Raw genomic sequence first — 20,703 nt, forward strand, 5'->3', positions numbered from 1 at the left:
GTGGTTGCTTCTTAATAATACATTTTAATGATTTATATTGCTAAACTATGTTGTTTCTTGATGCATTGGTCTCATTTTATTCAATTGTCTCATTCTCTTGGCTTATTGCTTTTGGAGCAATTGAAACTAAGAATTATAAACATCAAGGCACAATAAAAACAAAGAAAAAAGTCCAAATCACAAAATCACAAATGTCAAATATTTCTTTTAACTTATTTGCATTTTAAGACAGTTTTTAGAATGTTTTAGAATCAAGTTCATATTAAATACATATAAGAGTTAAGTATGCACTTTCTAGCTAAGTTCAATCTATGTGCTTAAGACAAAGACTATTTTATATATATATATATATATATATATAAGAAAATTTTAAAGTCATCCAAATATTTATTAAATCAACCCACCCATCATCATTGGTTAAGAATCCAACCTTTTCTTATTTTTTATTTTATTTTATTTTATTTTTTGATTTTTGACCAATGCGGATTTAGTAGTGGACTTTTCTTAATGATGGTTAGGATGGGTGAATAAATTTAGTAAATACTTGGGTCACTTTAACAATTCTCTCTCTCTATATATATAATAATTTTCTCTCTCTCTCTCTCTCTCTCTCGCTATATATATATATATATATATATTAATAAAAGGATGACTCCTTGCTGTGCTTTGTGAGACCATGTTTGTTTCAAAGATGCTTAATGAAGCACCAATCCATAAATTTTAGAAACGCATAATACCTTTGTAGTTTTGAGCAATCTCCTTATTTTGAAATTCCCAATACTTATTAGTTATGATAAATTATACAACAAGGCTTGCTTCATTTCCCCTTCTCTTTATTTTTTAATATTTTTGATATTGTATGATATTCTTTTCTTCAGTTGCCATTATGTACAAAGTTCAACTTTCTATTGGTTTCTAAAGTACTTGGCACTGAAATAGAATGGTAACAAATCCATCAAAAGAATTGTCAAATGAAGTCTTAAAAAGACAATGGCATATCCACAAACTGCATTGTTTTAATAGAAAAAATTGAACAATTTTAACTCCCTTTTGAATTTTACCTCCTCTCAAGTTACAAAACAAGATGTTTATTTTATTTTATTTTATTTACAATCAAATTTGTACACCGTAAGAAAACAATGAGAAAATGAAACATTTTTTTTTTTTTTTTTTTTTTTTTTTTACAATCAAGTTTGTATGCCTCAAGAAAACAATGAGAATAATAAATGAATAAATGGAATAATAAAAATTGTTGGAGGAGATGGGAATATGTGGGAGTTGGGGCCAAGGAGATAAGGAAAGAGTCGTTGAAGTAATCAACATCCACACAACTTATGGAATTGGATGCAATTTAAAGCATTGAGAATCCATCGGTCCTATTGTCAAATTCTAAAGTCTTGGTAGAACATTGCATATGATTATATGAGAAAATAAATAAAATTTGATGTTTATGCTTGATATTACACACATTTCCCTTCTTTCAAATGATATAAGCTATACTATTTGTTTTCTTTCCTTTCTTTTTTCTTCTTTTCTTTCAAATGATATAAGCTTTACTATTTGTTTTCTTTCCTTTCTTTTTCTTCTTTCCTTAGAAAAATCTTCATAGTAATTTTTTATAATTCCAAAAAAACTATAAAATTATAAAAATATATGATATGTGTGTTTATATATATATATATATATATATGGCATCTTATATGGCACATTAGGAAGCATTCATTTTTCAACATGGGATGCTACCAATGCCATACTTGGTAGCATTATGCACACCATGCAGCATTTAAGAAGCAGACTTAGTATTAAATTATCACAAACTTTTATCAATCCCAGATATTATCACATGTATTAAATTGGCTAATTCTTCCTACCTTTTAATTTTTGCAACACAATACTTTTAATTTGTACAATACTTGCATTATATTGCATAGATTTTATTTTAATTGATAAATATAAGCCAGGTACTTGAATCCTGGGGTTCAATTTCCGTTTTTTTTAAAATAAAAAAGGATGAAATCTTATATTTATTTATTTATATTTTTCATTTGTACAGGACTAATAAATATCTGATAACACAACAAGCAACTTAATCTTTAGATGCTCATGTAAAAAAAAAAAAAAAAAAAAAAAAAACGAAATTCGAATTGGTAATAGGAATCCATTCATGAGAATTTATTTCTTACCAAATAAATCCTTTCAAATTGCTTTCTTCCTCCTTTCTGCTTCTTCTTCTGCTTGAATTTTTCCATGTGAGATTTTTTTTTGTTTGTCTTCTTGTACACAAAGCCTCATGAAATACATCTTCCAAAGTGCAACTTTTAAGTGATCCTTTGAATCTATCCTCATCATTTATATTGTAGAATATCTAAATTCAGGCTGCCATTGAATGTACAAACTCTAAACATTGTTTTGATTTTGGAGGCTTCTAGAAACACCATCTGTTTTTGTGGTTGGTATTGAACGAAAATACAAAGTTTGATTTGCTTTTTCTCATCTAATATTTATCAACTTATAAATGTTTGAAACAATGTTCTTTCATAGCTGGCAAGAAAAATATGCATTGCTTGCCTACCTATATGTAGATTTAAGTAAAGATAAGTGGGTTTTCTTAAGAAGCTAGTTTCACCATAATTTAGCATTCTAAAAAATGAATTACATGTTCTTAATTCTTCAAAAGTGGACATTAGTTCTCTTATACTTTTGAGTTTATACACTTGCTTCATTCAAATGTTATAAGCAAGGGTCTTGTGTAGATACCAAGATTTTTATGTATCATAAAACAATGATTTTATTTTTGTTGCAGAAAACTAGTAATATAGAAAGAAAAAACGAAAGAAAAAAGAACATAATTTTCAATGTATATGATATTATTGCATTGATTATCAAACACATAATTTGATTGTCTGATTTTTATCCGTTTATCAGTTTATTAAATGAATTTTATAAAAAAAACTTGTTGATTAGAAAAAACTTCTTGTTCTCTACATTTTTGTTCCTTGCAAGATTACAGAAAACCATCAAAATATGTGTTAACATAAATATAAGTTCTTGTAAAAATGTAATTAACATATGAAATCAAGGTTTTATTGCAACAGTCATCACAAAGAAATCATTAAATTATAAATAATTACAGCATTTACTACAAATATCATTATTTTTTCCAAAATATTCATCATGTATGTTACAAGTGTTTTGGAAAAAATACTCCAATTTCTACATGAAACTATTATTTTTTTATGTATTGTTAACTGATTTCTAACATCACTTGACATGTCAAATATCCCACGCAGTATTAAATTGGTAAAAGCTTGTTGTTAAAAAATATAATAAATAAGATACTGTAAATAATATAAAGTATATTATTAATTAATTTACTATGTGTAACTTTGAGAAATTGAAGAACATTCCAGTATCATAAAAATTATTATATCGAAAATTTCACTAATATTTCTTATAAATATATGGATGAATTGAATGCTTCCGATACTAGTTCTAATCATTTAGTTTTACTGCTGTACATACTTTACATCAAGCATATTATCACTCTTTACTTTTGTTTAACATTCTCTAAAATTATTTAAGTTTAAAACATAATAAAGTTATGATACTATTACTTCAAAACAATAACTCAATGTTTTGTGTAATGTAGCATCAACCCATAAAAGCACAAGTCAAACACATAAAACACTCTACCTATTTTGGCAACAAATGAAAGATGTTGAAAGTTATTCCTTGATGATAATACTTATATAGCATAATACACAAGTGGCCCTATGTACGAAGAATATCCACAAAAAAAGTAAAACCACCCATTTGATTAGTCAAACAAAGTATTCTACAACGCTTCATTAATTCATAATCAACAAGAAGAAATTCCACTTCAAATAATGGATTATTATTTTTATTTGTCATTTTATGGCGAATTAAGGGGGGGGTACACGGATGAATGTAGTACGACGAATGGGGTCGAAGTGGACGGATGAATACATCGATGAATGAATGAATGGATGAATGAACCGTGTCGGAAGGACAAGACCTTGCTTCCCGATTGCCTTGCGAGGATTGTGGCATCGCTCTGTTGTGTCGATCACGATTCTCGGCGACATCGCCCTTCTTCCGTTGCGCAATCGAGCGGGAGCGTGCTTCCACAATGACCTCTGCATCCTACTCTACCTCTCGCGATTTACGGCACTCGAATACGTGCTGTCTTCGCCAAGTTTGAGCCATGTGCGTGTGGAAGTCCTGCCGCTGTGTGGTTCCGTGATGTAGCTTGAGGCCCAATTTTGACGCTCGATTGGAAGCGTTTTTGTTGGATTTTGGGATTGGATCACGCTATTCTCGGTTTCTCGGTCCTGCGCTGTGGTCTCCAATTGTGCGGTTAGGGTTTTTGTGTTTAGTGGATCCGGATTGAAGCTTGTAGAATATCCGTGGATTCTTCTTCTTCAGGGGCTTTTGTTAGGATGTTTCTGGCGCAATTGATGCTTGTTTACTTACTAGGCGTATGGTGTAGTCGCAGATCTTTGGACGTCTGGTGTTTGTGTTGTATGCCTGGCTGTTAAAAGCTCGTTCCTGTTACTTGTATGAAATGCGTGGAATGTTTGAGCAGTGGATCGGTAGTGATTTGGAGCGTTCGGAGCATCCTGAGGTTCGAACGGTTTTATGATACGGTAGTGAAGGTTTTTTTCCAAATCTGATGTGGCCGAACTTTTGAATGCACCAAAGCTCGATATTTTTATCCTCTCTTTCTCTTTCTTGGTTATTTCTTTACGTTTTTATGCTTTTCGTGTTTTTGGTTATTCAGTGTAAAAGGTCGTAGACAAGCAGAAACATATCTGGAGAGTGGTAGTGTAAAGTAGCACTCGTGTGACTCATGTGTTAAGATGAACTTGAGCTTCAGGTAGCAGCATGCAAGCCCTACCGCTCTCATCATTTATTTATTTTTAATAATTTTGAAATTAAGTATTTTAACGCCGTAATCATGTGGGTAGTATGATTCGTCTTGGATGATTTTATGGTTGGGGTGTATTTGTCGAGAAGCCTGTAAATTATTTTTCTGGTGATAATTGTGTTCGTTTCTTATGTAACAGCTTGAGTCGAACGAACGGATGTTCCTCTTTGCTTTGGCCCGCGTTGAATTTGGGCGTGGTCAGGCCGACGTTCAAAGTCATTTTCCTACGCAAAACCCTAATTTTCTGATTCTTGTGGCAGCATATATCTTCATCTGCTGTCATGTGAGGTGTTCTACCTTTCACACGACATGTAGCTGTTACTTGGATGGACTGATAGCACTTGGGTTTAAGTTTCCGAAAATCGTCAGCATCCATTACGTGGAATAGAGGACCTGAATTTCCTTCAGCAATGTCTTGGTTTTCTAGTACTTTTTCTCTCTCTGCCGCTCCTTCGCCGGAGCAGGATGAAGATGACAACGATGGGAGCCCTAGGCAACCACTTTCTACTGGGAAAGGAGTCACGGACGACTTTTCTGAATTGACCAGGAATTTAACTCGATCGCTATGGGGCGTAGCATCGTCTTGGGTTCCTCTTGCCAACGATGACGAGGAATCTCCGAAGCAAACGAACACAACTCAAACAGAGTCGCGTAGCGCGTCAATTGCTGGGAGTTCAAAAGATCCTCAAGTTGCTGTAGATGTGGCTGAAACCGAAGAAAAGAAAGGCACAGGTTCTCCATCGTTGGTTGAGACAGCCGAAGTGGAACCTCCTAGTCTCGGAGAAAAACATAGTACATTGGATGGGCTGAGCAACTCTTCAGCAAGTGGGTCCCCCAGAGCAGCTGGGGATAAGCTTACAGGTCTACGGAGCGACTTGGCTGAATTGAAGGGAACCATGGCCACTGGTTTTTCGCGAATTCAAACAGTAATTCGGGCTGTTACGCAGGATGAAGATGAAGATGAAGACGAGGATGATGACTCGTCTCAAGTTTCGCTTGCAGGTGGCAGTGCATCTGGCCTACCCAAAAACGAAGGAGATGAAACTTCAAGAAATATTGGGATCAGTTCTTTGCTGAAACCATTGTTAGTGAGCATGTCGTCATTTCGTGAAAGGCTTCCCCGGAACGAGAGAGGAGAAGAGTCACCCTTGGTCGCAGGAGAACATAGTCAAGAAGAAATTGACTACGAAACCGAGCACAAGGTTCGCACATTTGAGATGAATATTCATGCCCTTGCTTGGAGGGACCTTTGCGTTGCTGCGTTCGATATGAAAATCCCATGCCATTCACGTTAAGCGTTTCTAGATCCATACAACACTGAAGCTGTATTTCAGTCAGAAATTGTTGAGCATCAACCAAGGGGTTTCCTTTGATCTGAGTGTGGTTATGTTGCACTCTTCAGCTTCTGTAGTTGATGCCTCATACATGAATTTGGAGAATTAACTGCTAAACATCCGGGCCTGCGTGTGAATTATGCGAAATTCTTATCCGCTTACCGTGTGAATGATTTACATTAGTTAAGTTTCGTAACATACAGGTCACTGGACGAAGTTCTCTTGGGGGCGGTATCGGTGGTTTGTCGAGACTTGCCAACAGTTTCATTCCCTTTGCTCGGGACATTGTTGGAGAAATTTCAGGAAGAGACTACTACGCCGTCGCATTGACGGATGAGGTTGTTGCCTTCGCCGACAACATTGCAGTGCATCCGGAGACATGGCTGGATTTCCCTTTGCCGGAGGAAGAAGACGACGATGGTAAGTCATGTGGTTGAAACTGTGAATGGGGTTGTTCACCGCGATATTTACAAAAATCAGGACTTGCTGTGAAGAGAACATACAAGGAGTCTGCGTAATTGAAACATGAGTATGCGGAGGACGTTCATTTTCCGTAGGAATCATTAGTTGGAGTTCTGTTCTGCAGAATGTTCCTGGATAGGTAATTTATGGTTGAGATAGAATTACTGAAGTTGGGTATGGAATTCTGCTTGAGATTATAGATCGCGGGGTTTAATGTCGTTGAGGTGACAAAAAACGTCGTATCAATGTGTCATTCCCATTCATTTAGAGTCATAACTCTAAATTGTCGGGATTTTCCATGGACTGTTGCTGAATGTGCATATTTTAGTCAGCACTTGTGTTCCATATTGCGCAGTATAGAGTATAACAGTCACGCCCTTCCTTTTGTTCTTAATATCATTGATGTTGGAAATGTCATTTACATCAAGTTACATGCTGTAGATTTTGAAATGACGGAAGTACAACAAGAGCACGCCAAAGCAGTGGAACAATTGTCATCTAAGCTTGCTGCAGTGCACCGTGAGCTTTGTCCCGCATTTCTTAGCGAGGGTCGCTTTTGGAAGATCTATCTTGTGCTCCTACATTCGCGCATAAGTAAAGAGGATGCCGAGCTTTTATCTACACCTCAGGTATGGTGCTTTCGATCGTCGAGGTGGAATTTGTTCTTATTTTGCAAAGGTGCGGAGTATTGAAGTTTGTTCTGAAGACCTACAAGGCGTATTTATAATGTATTTGAATTTTTAATATTGGGGTTTCAACAGGTTTTAAAAACTAGGGAGCTACTTTTACAACGCAAAGAGGAGCCCAGAATGCCTGATACAGCCGCCACGCAGTCAGAACGCAAAGAGCTTGGGCTTACTGAGTCGAATCTGCTGGATACACCTCTCGAATCGTCTGCAGAATCTGCACCCTCGCCCATTCTGGAGGAGGCGTCACAGGACGCCACTTCTCTTCCTAAGTCATCTCAGGAGGCTGTCTCGGCTGTGGCAGATGTCAAGGAGGAAGAACAGAACTCAAGCTCTGTGGACTTTTCAGCTTTGAGGCTGGACGACGAGGATGGAGATGTAGATGCATTTCTTGATGACGAAGACAATGACGTACAAGAAACTGCTCAAAGAGGTCTGATAATACGCCTGTGATTGCATTGGATATATTATTTGACATAACTTTTATTTTATTTTATTTTAAAGTGTATCATCATGCCTTTTTGCTTCTTCACGCAGGAGCGGCGGTCTCCATAGACGAAGATATATCCTTCAGTGATCTGGAAGAAGAAGAAGAAGAAGAAGAAGACGTTGGAAGCAGCAAAGGAGAGGTACTCTAAAGAATGACCGAGCCCTTAGGTTATGCATGTTCTTTAAGCGCATCCTATTCAGACTCTGATAATGATTATTACAATGAGAGGCTCAAGCTTCAGTACAAATAAGACAGTTGTTAAATATGGAGGGGACTTTCTCTGGGCAGGATGGTTCCAATGCTGTTAAAAATGACAATGGTCAGACAAGTGATTCTTCACAAGGAGATGCGTCTTCTGGGAGCAAGCACGAAGGCGACTGGCTCACAGTGAATAAAGAAGACGTTGCTAGTTCGACTCCCTTTTCTCCCTGATAGTGTTTGGAATCTGAGCTCGTGGATGCAATTCAGCTGAATAATGACAAGTTGTGTCAAGTTGGCTTATTTGCCTTCATCTTTCATCGACGTGGTCAGCGGGATGACGTATGCAACTATCGTAGGAAGGTGGATTGGGTTTTGGGGAGAATCTCAACCTTCTCTTTTGCACCAATCATACTGGGTGGTAATCAAAACCGACTTCCGTGATAATGAGCGAAACATACAACGCCGCTCATCATAGACCCTCACCAGGTGCTTGTCTTGTAAGAATAGGTTCAAATGTATAGTGTCGTGTTATTTAGGTCCGAGAGACCGGCTCCAACAAGCTTTGACTGCACAGGCATGTCAGAAGCAGCAACTGTGTACTTGAAAAACAGTTTTGTCATGTATATACATGTTTTCTCGTCATTGTTACATTACTGCATTGCATCTTAATTTTGAGAAATCATAGTGCTATTGATTGTAATGTGATTACTTAGAAGTGATTGTGTGGTTTGGTTGGAAAAATCTATTGATTGTATCCATGTTTTTTTCCCCATCATGGCCATCTGTTAAGATGTTTGCAGATACCTGTCTCCTGCCTGATCCGAGCCTGATGAGGATGTAGTCTCACATTTGCAACTGCAGCACTTGTTTAATGAAACAGTGATTAGCACCCTGAATGTGTGAATCTTAACAGTACACATTGATCCCAGTAGGTATATATATTTGAAGAGATATCCAACTCTTTAGCTGCTTTCCTTTGTCGCTCTCATAAATGCCTAGAAACCGAGACAGACACCTCACAGAAGTAAACCCAACTTCTAGGAACCCCTTACGGATCACTCAACCACAAAACAGTAAAGCAGACTGTTCCAGTACCGAAATTCGTTACAGTTGGGGCTGTCGATATTTATCACAAGTGTGAGAATGACAGCCCAGTTTTGGCGAGCACTTTTAACGGCCAATGTACCTCAGCAAAGAGTGAGTGACGTTGACAGCTTTTGTAAGCGGATCATACCCCGTAACCAGGTCACCCACAACCATTAGAGACTAAGAAATTCCTGAGTAGTAAATGAGCACTATGTACCAGCTCATCAAACACAACTTTGAGAGTTTGTGATTGTAAACGACCAGTTTTGCTGCCATAAGTCCTGGAAACAGTTTCCTAGAACCTCGTTTCCGAACTCCTGGAACTTCACTGCGAATCCAACACGTTCTTATTTGTATAACTGTGTGTGTTTATTTTTGTCATAACTTTCCCCCTCAGGTTGGACCCCACTAAGTACTTCTAAACTGGGACCATAGATTTCTATGGACACAGCATGCAGAGACATCTCAGTCAGCCATGAATTCATTGTGAGGATTCTTGCACTGTCTCAACATGTGAACGTCTTTTGCCGCACTCCAGGACTGGGTTTTGCCCTGTTTGATGTGGGCTCATTGGCAGAGCTGGTATCTCACACCATGTGTGTATATATTCAGACTCTGGAATCGTCCTATACACAGAATGTAATACAACCAATCGTTGCCTGCTCATGTGTTTCCTCTGGGTACCGTGTCTTGTCAACATTGTTCTGAGCTTACTGCTCGTGGATGTTTTAGATTAGGTGCTTTCTGTGAAAGTTTTTTAAAAGTGAGATGGAAGGTTGTGTGTGGTAGCTTTTTCAACAAACATTGCATGTTTGATCTGGTGAATGTTCTTTGAATATCATTATTGGACATCATAATAATAATAATAATAATAATAAAGTAAAATAATCTCTGAGTTGTCCCCAAAAAACCACATTGGATCTGATTATTTGTACTATAGATATATATATATATATATATATATGAATGAACACAGAATAAGTAAACCTGTGTATTTTTCTCTGCCTTAAAAACTGTAATTATCAATTTTGATTAAAAAATAAATTTTGTCAAATATCACTGTGTATATGAGTAGTTTATTCCATATTTATTGAATTTTAAACATTCAAACTTTCTTTTGGAATGTTTATTTTGAAATTACTTTCTTTTGGATTTATTCCATATTTATTGAATTTAATTAAACTTTTAAAATTGTTAATTATTTATGAAAAACTATTTTATTTGTGGATCAATATTTATTATATAAGACTTTTGGGCTTTATTTATTTTTAAATATATATATATATATAATTAATTAATTAATTGATACTTCAAAATATAATTTTTACATTTTTAAACTAAAAATTATACATTATCTTTGAACTTTTTGCAACAATTAAATGCTCATGTCATAACATAAAAAACAATTAAAGCAACACCTTCATATTATTAATATAATACCTTGAAGTAGGCCTATGACTATTGTGAACATTGCAACCATAGTACACATCAATGTTGATGCTTTCTTGTTCACTATATAAAGATAATAATGTTCAACTTGTATAATTATATACTCATTTACTTTTTATTCTTGTACAATATATACATTTCTTTCTACATCTTTTTTTTCATGTGTATGATCTATGCAAGTTGATACATGCCACATTTCTCATATTACTTATGCTAACTTAGACATATTTTAATGTTATGTCCATCTTAGCTATATGCTCTATAATAGCTTTATTGCATCTCCACAACTTCAAGCAAAGAAAAATATCTTTTTGTAGAGGATGTCTCCAAGAATATTAGCAATTATGCTTATTTGGAGTATAATATTATTAAGATGTCAATTCTACTAAAGTTGAATATATCTTTGCTTAATAATTAAGTTCTAATATAAAAAATATATCACCAAGTTGATTGAGAAGAGCATCAATTGTTGGAATGTTTTGCTAGATGATGTAGCCAAAAGATATTTGCAATGGCAAAAGAGGGTCAAGATGCAATTGTGGATAGAAATTGATTAGTTGTAGAATACCATTAACTACAAAATATTCATGCAATACATATTTCTATAAAAAAATAATAATAAAATATCTTGTACATTTGTTGATGGTGGCATCTTCTTCAATTAGTGCTTCTACCAATGTATGCACTTTTAATAGTGCAAAATAAAAATAAATGTGAACAAATAGATCATAAAAATATCTACTCAAATTAATCCAAGTCCAAACTTTACCATCTCTAATTTTTGCTTGAAGTTTTTTTTTTTTTTTTTTTTTAATGCTTCACATATATTGTAATTTTGTACAAAATATCATAAAAGTCAATTGTGGAGACTTAAAGCCACGTCTTTAGAATAGCATGGCTCCCCTCTTCTTCAACATGTTGATATTTCCAAAATACAAGCACCAAAAAGACCATGTAATAGTGAATCTCTCATTCTAAAGTAACTAATTTGTTAATATGTAATTAATGATATTGAGATGATTGGTATAGTTCCACCAAAGTTTTTGTCAATTGAATTCAAAAAGATTATTTGTACAAATATTTACAACTTAATTCCAATATTGCATGAAGGTTGTCAATTATTTGCAAAAAGTACTTGCTTACAATTTGAAAAAATATTCTTTTAGATATACAAGACATAAATTAGATTGATCAATATTGAAAAAAAAAAAAAAAAAAAAAAAAAAAAATAGTATTGCAGATATAATTGTTAAGTCCTTTTTAGTCACAAATGTAATTAGTGCTACTCAATTATTAAAGAGTAAATTATCTTCTCTATGATAAAGATACACATATAGTTACCTAGATAATATAAATAGGTAGAAGTAGATAAAAGTAGGTTAATTTGACAATATCTTATTGAAAAGTTTCTTAGAAGCTTCATAGAGATGGTTTCACTTTTTTACATATCTAAAGATAATTAGTACGTCAAACATGTGGCCAATAAGTTAGTCACATGTCACACGTATTCGTAGCTTGTGGTACAAACTAACAATATGGCACTTTTATAGGAAATTTTCCTTGCAAGTTAAGATATAGGTCTTGCAAATTGGACATATATTGGAGGTCAATAGAATGTTGCTATGTAGCTTTTAGGTAGATAGTATATATAGAGGCAAGAGTAAAGCCTTCTTCACTCTTGTCAACTCCTCTCTTACTTCCAATATAATTTCAAGAGTCTCTAGTTTTCTAATCTTTGGCAATAGCCATTCCAGTTTCTTATTAAATATATTTACTTTCTTACTTCTAATTTTTCATGTCTCTTTGATTCATTTCTCATTTTTTTATATACTTCCTTTGAAATCTTATCTATGAAAAAATGACAAGAGAATTAATTTATTATTAATTTAGTGCTAATTAATTTATAAATACTATAAATAAAATAAATTAATTATTTTTATCTTAAATATTTAAAATATATCATATATAAAATTATTTTATAAATTTAAATTTTATTTCATATCAAATTTTATTTAAATTTTATTTCTAATTATTTAAATTTAACCAAAAAATTATTTTAGTATTATATTAATTGATATTATAGATATATTTGAGTTATAATTAGATACTTATAATATATTTCTTGCTTATTTTTACTTGCCTACAAAAATTAGAAATAGTAAAGAAAACAAAGGCCAAAGAAGCCTTGGCTTAGTAAGGCAAATAATTAAAGAATAAAAAAAATGGCTCAAGATAGAGAAGAGGGATAAAAAAAAAAAACAAGACAAAATAAAAGACCACCTTGTGAATAGCCAAGGTCAAATTTAGGACATGTACAATGCTATGGAAGATAATAACCTTACACCATGTTAATCAGGTGTTGGTTGACATCCTAAAATTACATTATTAATATTGAATTGTAAGTTACCAAACCTGCTATCCACTTATTATCCATGGACAACAAGTTAGGCACTATATATATATATATATATATATATATATATACTAGAATAGATAAAAATCTATGTTAAAGGTATGGTTTTAGGAAAGTTTTGGCCAAACCAAGGGAAGAAGGGAAGGGTGTCCATGTAACAAAAAAAGACAGTGTTTATCTAGTGGTTTTCTTTACTTTTTCAGATTGCAAGACATTGCTATACCTCATGCTAGAGTGTAATAATGACTTTTTGATTGATTTGATATTTTATTGGCATATTTACATTTATATGTATTTATATTTTGTAGTTAAAAGAGTCTTATAAATATTGTAACTTTATAAAGATACAATTTTTTTCAATAAAATTATATAAATATAAATATATATATATATATATATTGAAAAAATACATGTACTAAGAAATAATCATAGTAGCTTGGAAGAGAAAAATTAAGTAAATTCAATTAAATAAAAAAAATACTATTAATCAAAGCTGAATTATTATCTTTTCTTTCATTATCATTATTGTTATTTTTATTCTTCTAGAGATCATTAAAATTGTAAGAAGAGAGTTACAATATGTTATATCTACTATAAATGCATATAATTAGTTAATTTTATGAACTTTTGAGTTGCTTCAATATTTGGATATATATATATATATATATATATATATAGTAAAATATAAAAAATAGGAAATATTTTATAATTTTCTTTTATTTTTACATATCAATTTAATTCACTTTGATAAAATTATCTTAAATTTTAAAGTAAATATTTTTATAATTTTTAGATAAAATTTATGTTTATTTTTATTTCTCATAAATAACCATATATATATATATATATATATATATATATATATTGGTAAGAAATTATTAAATTGACCCCACTAGCCATTAATTTGATCCACCTATCATAACTAGTACAATAATTCATATTCTCTATCATGATTTTTCCACCTCTTGTTTTTGTTTTCAATCCACATCCTTTGTTCCAATTACTCCCTCCTCCTTCTCCACCTCCCCATTCCCATATCTAGCTTGTGTCCCCCATGCATGTTCTCAAATCCCTCATCTCCTTGTGCACATATCCCTTCAAGTTAAGAATAATCTCCTCACATTCACAACTTTCATATAACAAATTGTGCATTTTATATGAATTTTCTCAACTTTGTGGTTGTTAAAACTTATCTAATATTATAGATATGATATCATATAAGATATTGCATAAATCATTTGCCCAATGATTTGACTATAAACAACTTTTCTTACAAAAATTTCAACTTGCATGGATGAAAGATGTGCTTTCCAATTGATACTAACTATGTAGATAAAGTTCTTGTGACGTGACCTCTCCATCATATACTTTCTTTTTGTGCAAAGACTGCTCCAATTTCCAAAGAAGCCTCTCTAGGGATGTTAATTATTTTTGCAATTCTCTGAGTATATTGCAGTTTCTAACAGCCTCTATTTGCCGTTTGGAGGGATTAGGATGGGATTTGGAAATGGGAGCAAGGAATGGAAGCTGAGAATGGGAGTATGGGACAAAAGAATTGGGAGATATGAGACATAGATTGGGAACAAAAATAGGAGACGGAGGGATGGAGACGAGGAGCTAGGAATGGAAACATGAAACAAGGGGCAAGGAATAGGAATATAGTGCTGGTTATGATGGATGGGTCAAATTAACAACTATAGGAGACAATTTAACATATATAAATATATATATATATATATATATATACATTCAAATATGCATTGTTTCAAAAATAAATCTTACCAAAGATTATTATTGCATAAGTGCATATAATACATGTGTATAAATTAGCAAGAGTAATTTTATAGTTTGATTTTCTTTTTAAAGAATATTATTTACTTTAATTTGGCACAATAAAATGTACAAAGTTAAGTTATACAATGCCACGATTCACCATTAATAATGAAGTAACTATTATACCAAATACCTAACAACTACAATGGCTTACATTTAATAAAATAATACTTGGAAAATTCCTCATTTTATCATTTATACATTTAGTTTTAAAAATAAGTGTTTTATTATTATGTACAGCTTTTTTCTTTCCTTGAGGAACAATTAAGTTTGCAAATGCAGACCAAAATGCAGACCAATTCACAAACAATTCATCTCAATTCTATTTTCAATCAATAACCTTACAAATAAATATTTTATATGGCAAGTATTGCCGCAATCAGCAACATGGTCACTTTCTCTACCATATCCAGCTGTAATATAGAAACAAAGCTTTAATGACACGACAGACTTTAGTTGAGTTAAATCCAAGTGATCCCACTTGTTCGCAAATAGTGGTCCAATTAGGATTTGAACTAGGTCTTGACCGTAGCTCACATCTTATAATGTATTTAATTTTAAAGTTTGATCATTTCTTTTCCTACTACGCTGTGACAGATGTGCTGAATATTGATTTCAGAGTGCTTGGTTTCTAAGCTATTATTAACTTCAACTATAACGTGGGAAGCAGGGAGAGAATCAGTGACGGAAGAAGCGGAGATTTCGTTGACGAACGCGGAGTTAACGGAAAAGGAGAGTTTCGTTGACGGGAGAGGGGGGGGGGCACTTCGCGGGTGGCGAAGGAAGGCTGGTTGAGGTCACACCCTCGGCCATAGCAGGGACATTCCGCCATAGCCACAGACGGCGGCAAGAGCACGGTCTTATAAAAGATCACTCGCTTTGGCTTCTCCGGTGTTGCGCATCCCAATTATGACACTGCCTTCGCATGCACGTCTCCCTGGATTTGTCGCTAACCTCTGACTCTGTTAGCAGGAGGAGGAGGAGTGAGTGAGAGAGACCGAGGCAGAGACGAGTTTGTTTAAGAGGGTTTAGGTGAATTTCTTGGTGTTGGCGTGAGTTTTAGTTGCAGGCCAGGTTTCGGATATTTTCCGGTTTCTTTGTAAGTTGGATTCGGAGTTAAAGGAAGGGACCATGCGGAGGTCGTCGACGAGAAGAACAGGGGTGCTCCTCCAGCCTGCCTCTGGCGTCGCTGCTGCTGGTCAGTAAGCCGAAACCTTAATGTTCTTGCGTGTTTGTTATGTTTTAACATATAGTTGTGAATTCTGGTGCTGTGTGCACAATTGACGTCGATCGTTGGTACAATACCTAATTATTGCTGACGTCGTGTGCTGGCGCGTGGTGAATCTGATCGAGCGGGATTTGAGTTCATTTGGAGCCTATTTGTGTGGCTTTTGCGGCCTGTTGTAGTTCTCGCTTGATTTAATTTTTATGTATCGTTTCTGGTTAATCTTGTGTGAGGCTGTCGATTCTGAATTTTGTGAAGTTCGGTTGGTGGAGTTTCGAGTTTTTTCTTTTCTCTGTACAACCGAAGATGTGCTTGCAAGTTGTTTATCAGATATGATGAGGAACGCGTAGAAAGGGATAAATAGCGGTTTTAGTGCTGTGTGCATTTTCAAGTTCAAGCCGGCATGCATCTACTGCGGGCTTCTTATTCTTAGTCAAAGTTGCGTTATCTTTCTTGCCTAAGCAGAATATGAAAGAACTACTATAGCTTTTTGACCAAGTATGCGTCGTGGCCCTACCATTACTGTGTAGAGTGCTTTTTAGGGCACAGCTGGGTCTGATCTACTTTGAACAACTTACTTGATCTAATCCTGCAGAATTTACAGATCCTTCGTTGTCGTTGTCGTCGTCATCGTCCCAAATAGGATCATTGCTGCCCTCGAGTTCAGATCATGTTGTGTGTTCCCTGGCTGTGTTTATTTATTTATTTATTTATTAATTTTTAGATAAAATTTGTAAGCGACAAATCAATTTCAAGTAGCTAGCATGCAAATACTCTCATGGTAAATTCGATTTTCATGCTTTGAGCTGTTGTCTATGACAACCTCGTTCTCATCTTCGAGCTGCTTGTTGGTTGACTGAGTTGGAGAGAAGGATGCTACTGATAGCTTGTTCTGAAGAGTTTCTAATCTGTCTTTTCAAAACTTAGGAGATTTCAATGTATCCTTCCTAATATTCTTGATCTCTCATCATACTAATGTCGTGTTAATTAAAGCTCGATGACAAGATTCTTTTCCATTGGTTTACTTTGAATTGGTTGTAATGTGAAAAGTGATGGTTACATTGATCCAGGAACAGGAAATAAAGCTGCTCTCAGAGAACAAGAAAAAATCGATACTTTTTTCAATCAGTATGCTGATAAGACCGAGGACAATTGTATAGGGTGAGTGGAAATGTTATCAGAGGGTGAAGCTTGTTCATACATTTGTCGTTCTTCCAACTTGTTGTTTTTTCTAGACCGGTATTGCTTGCTGGTAGCTCCTAGGCTAATTCCTGGGCTTGGAGCATTTCTTTAGTGGAAGAATTGTAGGTGTCGATGAAGGAACTTATGAATCTGGTAATGTTCTTGCGATTGCGCAGGCCCGATGGAATCGAAGCATTGTGTGAAGACCTTGGAGTTTCTCCAACAGATATAAAAGTTCTGCTTCTTGCATGGTATGCACTTAGGATGTCTACTTGGTTTTTTCACAATTGTGGGAAGTCGTTACCTGAAGCTGGAGATACATTACTTGAACTAATTTTCGTAGGAAATTAATGACGTTCTAAACTTATGTATGCTACGTTGAGGTCGCAGGAAACTGCAAGCTGCTCGGCAGGGATACTTTTCGTTGGTGAGTAACACAATGTGTCGCTATTTGTTGTATTGTTCAAGCATGACAATACGTTTAGCTATTATTGCCCGTGTCGGCTGCAAATATGATCCCGCTTTTTTGTAGTTTATTCTAGAAACCCAAAATTGGCTGCAGCCTAGTGATCGTAGCATCCGTGTGTGCCTTTCACAGGAGGAATGGAGGAAAGGTTTGAAGGCTATGCGAGTGGACAGTTTGGACAAGCTGAAGAAGGCTCTTCCTGCATTGCAACAAGAGGTGTGGGGAACTCTTAAGAACGAGCATATAATTTATGCATTTGTTTACACATGCCAAGTTCGTCCTAAGAATGTAGAAAATGTGAATATTTTATAGTTTTGGAAGAAGTTTTAGAGTATGATGTCCAGATTTTGGAGGTTCCTGCATAATAAGTTACTTGCTAACAATCCATATTACTTGATTCTAAGATTCCGTTAATGGTGTTGGATTTGCAGGTAGTCAGTCCGTATTCTTTTAAAGATTTCTACACATTCTCATTCAAGTACTGTCTGACGGGTATGTTCTTGTTTACGTGCGATTTTGTCTTTACATTCATGTATAGTAGTACTTGGGACTAGATCTTTTTTCTGATCCTCCAATGACTTCCTTTATTATTCTTCGTTTGAGTTGGACGAAATATCAGGTCAAGTTCCTTAAGCTTGGGATGCCTTGGGAAATGTTTACGTAATCAGCATCGTAAGCAGGTGCTTGATGTCCCGTATTATGTTTAACTTTCTCCACTGATTTCCCAACAGAGCCTCGTCAGAAAACATTGGATTTAGAAACAGCATGTCAAATGTTGGACTTGGTGCTGGGTTCTCGGCCACATGTAGGATCATTTCTTCATTTCTTGCAGGTAATAATTCCCATTTGGATCCAACTTAGTTTGTTTAAACTTTGTGAGGTCCTGTACCGCGACCTCAATTTACTGATGTCGACTTTGCTAAACCTTTCAGGAAGATTAAACCTTTCCTTATCGATCACACCAGCTTGCTGTAACTCATATTTGCAACTAACGCCTGCAGGAACAATCTGAGTACAAAGCCATGAACTTAGACCAGTGGTCTGCTTTCCTCCGATTTTGTGACGAGGTATGAACACGCAAAGTACAAAATTATCTTCATAAACAAAATAAGCCATGGTATGTTCAGTCATGCGTGACCTAGTGGTTGCTCATCTTTTCCCCTGGGACCCCATTTTGTGCAGATCAAGTCTGACCTCAGCAACTACGATGAAAGTCAAGCATGGCCGTTGCTTTTGGATAATTACGTGGAGTGGGCCAAGAAGCGCATGCAAACTCTGTCATAGTCTCTGCTTCGCAGTCTGCTCGAAGCTACTTGATCGTCTCACAACCAAGGACCAAGATGAGTTGTGTGCTTGAGGGCCTGGAGCAAATATGAAGACCTCTGCTCTTAGCTCGTAGCAACGTGATTGTTTCTCATGATGTCTCCAGCATTCAGGAATGACTGTTCTGTTGTACACGACTCCGTCTTTACTCGCGGAACAGTGCACACGAGCAGTGCAAGGTCTGGGTAGTATTCATTGCCACTTAGTGTATTGTGGTCACATGTTATTGAAGATGGCACGCTCAGTCTACCACGCATGGTGCCGGGAGTTTGACATCAGCTGGTTCAGTGGTAATGTAAATGTAGGTGGTTTAAGGGGAAATATTATGCATGTAATGATATCATTCTGGCAGTGGCTCCACTGGACATCATACCTAAGTATGTAACGTTTCAGAATAAGATGGTTTTAGGTGCGCATTTGCCAGTAATGCTTGGCAACTGCCTCGTGTTCGTGAATCCACAATTTATTTTCTCTGTCATCTATTTCAGTCCTTACTAATTGTTTCTTCGAAGAACCTGCAAGCAGAGCAGCACAGCTTGTTTTGAATCCACAAACAAGTTCGTATTCATGAGTCCAGCTGCACGAGAGCCCGCTTGCGTACCCTTCACTACGTTATGCTAGGGTAGGCGAACTGGTAAACCGTTCAAGTGTTCAAGTGGGTGCCCTCCACTGCTAGTTGATCCGACGTCGCCGGGGGAGAACGTGTCGCCTGATTTGTCAAGGTGAGCTCGTGCTTTCCAATGAACACTAGTCTCGTCACTGATGGACACATAAACATTCTGGCATTGCAAATCAAGAGTATAGATGTTTAAGTCCATGAGATATCCGGCACGGGAGCTGATTGGCTGCAGACTTCTTTACCCATTGCTTCCTTCGCACTCAAGGTTGGTGTTCTGAACATGCGTAGTTCATTTAGATACCCACCCAGGCTGTTGTTGTGATGAAGAAGACCAAGTCTTTATCAACCATCACACTCCTCGTTCGTTCTTGGAAAGTGCTCGGTTCCATATAAGGTCGCCTGTTCACACAGGCATCCTTAAGCCACCTCTCAAAGTAGAACTCTGGCACATCTTTTGTTAGAAGAAAGGTCATGTCACACCAAGGCAGTTGTGAGGGTGCTAGGTAGATGAGGCTTTGACAATCTTGAAAGGGAGAAGGAATTTCTCATGCACCGTTGTTTGATTTTCTTTCAATGTTGCATAGTTTCCTTGAATGATTTTGGACATAAGCCCTAAACCTTGAGCAACTCACCAATGGACAATCAATTATTGTACATATTTCATTACAAACTTCACTTACAGCATCATAATTTTAAACTTGTCATCTACAACTTTTGCACCATCTTATACTGTTACAGTATTGTATCTAGATGTAAATGTATTTTTTAGAACATAGATAATCTTTGAATTTGATAAGTTGAAGAATTTAGAAATGGGACTTGTGCATGGAATTTATACACACACAATTTGAGTTGGATGGTCTTTCTGAAAGGTTCTTCCACTTAGAAGTCCATTTTTACACTGCTCGCATCAAAGAGGCTTTGGTCTACCTTTGCCCATTGTTGACAACCAAGTCAAGATTGCTCCCATCATGTCACTTAGCAAA

The 20,703-nt window shown here is 35.4% G+C and overlaps 2 protein-coding genes across 19 annotated transcripts; both read left to right on the plus strand.

Annotated features, from left to right (window-relative positions):
• Nucleotides 1–4,069: 4,069 nt before the first annotated feature.
• Nucleotides 4,070–8,774, plus strand: LOC112284683 (uncharacterized). 17 transcript variants are annotated; one of them, XM_090251912.1, is made up of 9 exons: nucleotides 4,070–4,227; nucleotides 4,607–4,676; nucleotides 4,802–4,897; nucleotides 5,088–6,150; nucleotides 6,486–6,702; nucleotides 7,186–7,373; nucleotides 7,506–7,863; nucleotides 7,935–8,059; nucleotides 8,209–8,774. In XM_090251912.1, exons 4-9 carry the CDS (start codon nucleotides 5,359–5,361, stop codon nucleotides 8,350–8,352), a joined length of 1,824 nt encoding a protein of 607 aa, XP_090108038.1. In that variant the 5' UTR covers nucleotides 4,070–4,227; nucleotides 4,607–4,676; nucleotides 4,802–4,897; nucleotides 5,088–5,358; the 3' UTR covers nucleotides 8,353–8,774. The 17 variants fall into 17 exon arrangements, with proteins under 17 accessions (XP_090108038.1, XP_090108037.1, XP_090108043.1 ...); XM_090251911.1 differs by having other exon boundaries at nucleotides 4,607–4,667; XM_090251917.1 differs by having other exon boundaries at nucleotides 4,607–4,667; nucleotides 7,968–8,059.
• Nucleotides 8,775–15,726: 6,952 nt separating this feature from the next.
• Nucleotides 15,727–19,560, plus strand: LOC112285186 (uncharacterized). 2 transcript variants are annotated; one of them, XM_024525814.3, is made up of 9 exons: nucleotides 15,727–16,100; nucleotides 17,198–17,288; nucleotides 17,486–17,560; nucleotides 17,700–17,736; nucleotides 17,908–17,991; nucleotides 18,207–18,267; nucleotides 18,507–18,607; nucleotides 18,777–18,842; nucleotides 18,958–19,560. In XM_024525814.3, exons 1-9 carry the CDS (start codon nucleotides 16,034–16,036, stop codon nucleotides 19,057–19,059), a joined length of 684 nt encoding a protein of 227 aa, XP_024381582.1. In that variant the 5' UTR covers nucleotides 15,727–16,033; the 3' UTR covers nucleotides 19,060–19,560. The 2 variants fall into 2 exon arrangements, with proteins under 2 accessions (XP_024381582.1, XP_024381583.1); XM_024525815.3 differs by having other exon boundaries at nucleotides 17,204–17,288.
• The last annotated feature ends 1,143 nt before the right edge of the window (nucleotides 19,561–20,703 follow it).

This window comes from Physcomitrium patens, chromosome 7 (genome assembly GCF_059467195.1).
Source record: "Physcomitrium patens ecotype Gransden chromosome 7, ASM5946719v1, whole genome shotgun sequence".
Classification (NCBI taxonomy): domain Eukaryota; kingdom Viridiplantae; phylum Streptophyta; class Bryopsida; order Funariales; family Funariaceae; genus Physcomitrium; species Physcomitrium patens.

Excerpts from the sequence above, each read along its gene's own strand:
- LOC112284683 (XM_090251915.1), top strand. The coding sequence starts at position 5,359 with ATGTCTTGGTTTTCTAGTACTTTTTCTCTCTCTGCCGCTCCTTCGCCG. Across the intron at positions 6,151-6,485 it reads ACTACGAAACCGAGCACAAG|GTCACTGGACGAAGTTCTCT; the intron begins GTTCGCACATTT and ends CGTAACATACAG. Across the intron at positions 7,864-7,934 it reads ACAAGAAACTGCTCAAAGAG|TGTATCATCATGCCTTTTTG; the intron begins GTCTGATAATAC and ends TTTATTTTAAAG.
- LOC112285186 (XM_024525814.3), top strand. The coding sequence starts at position 16,034 with ATGCGGAGGTCGTCGACGAGAAGAACAGGGGTGCTCCTCCAGCCTGCC. Across the intron at positions 17,992-18,206 it reads TTCCTGCATTGCAACAAGAG|GTAGTCAGTCCGTATTCTTT; the intron begins GTGTGGGGAACT and ends TTGGATTTGCAG. Across the intron at positions 18,843-18,957 it reads TCCTCCGATTTTGTGACGAG|ATCAAGTCTGACCTCAGCAA; the intron begins GTATGAACACGC and ends CATTTTGTGCAG.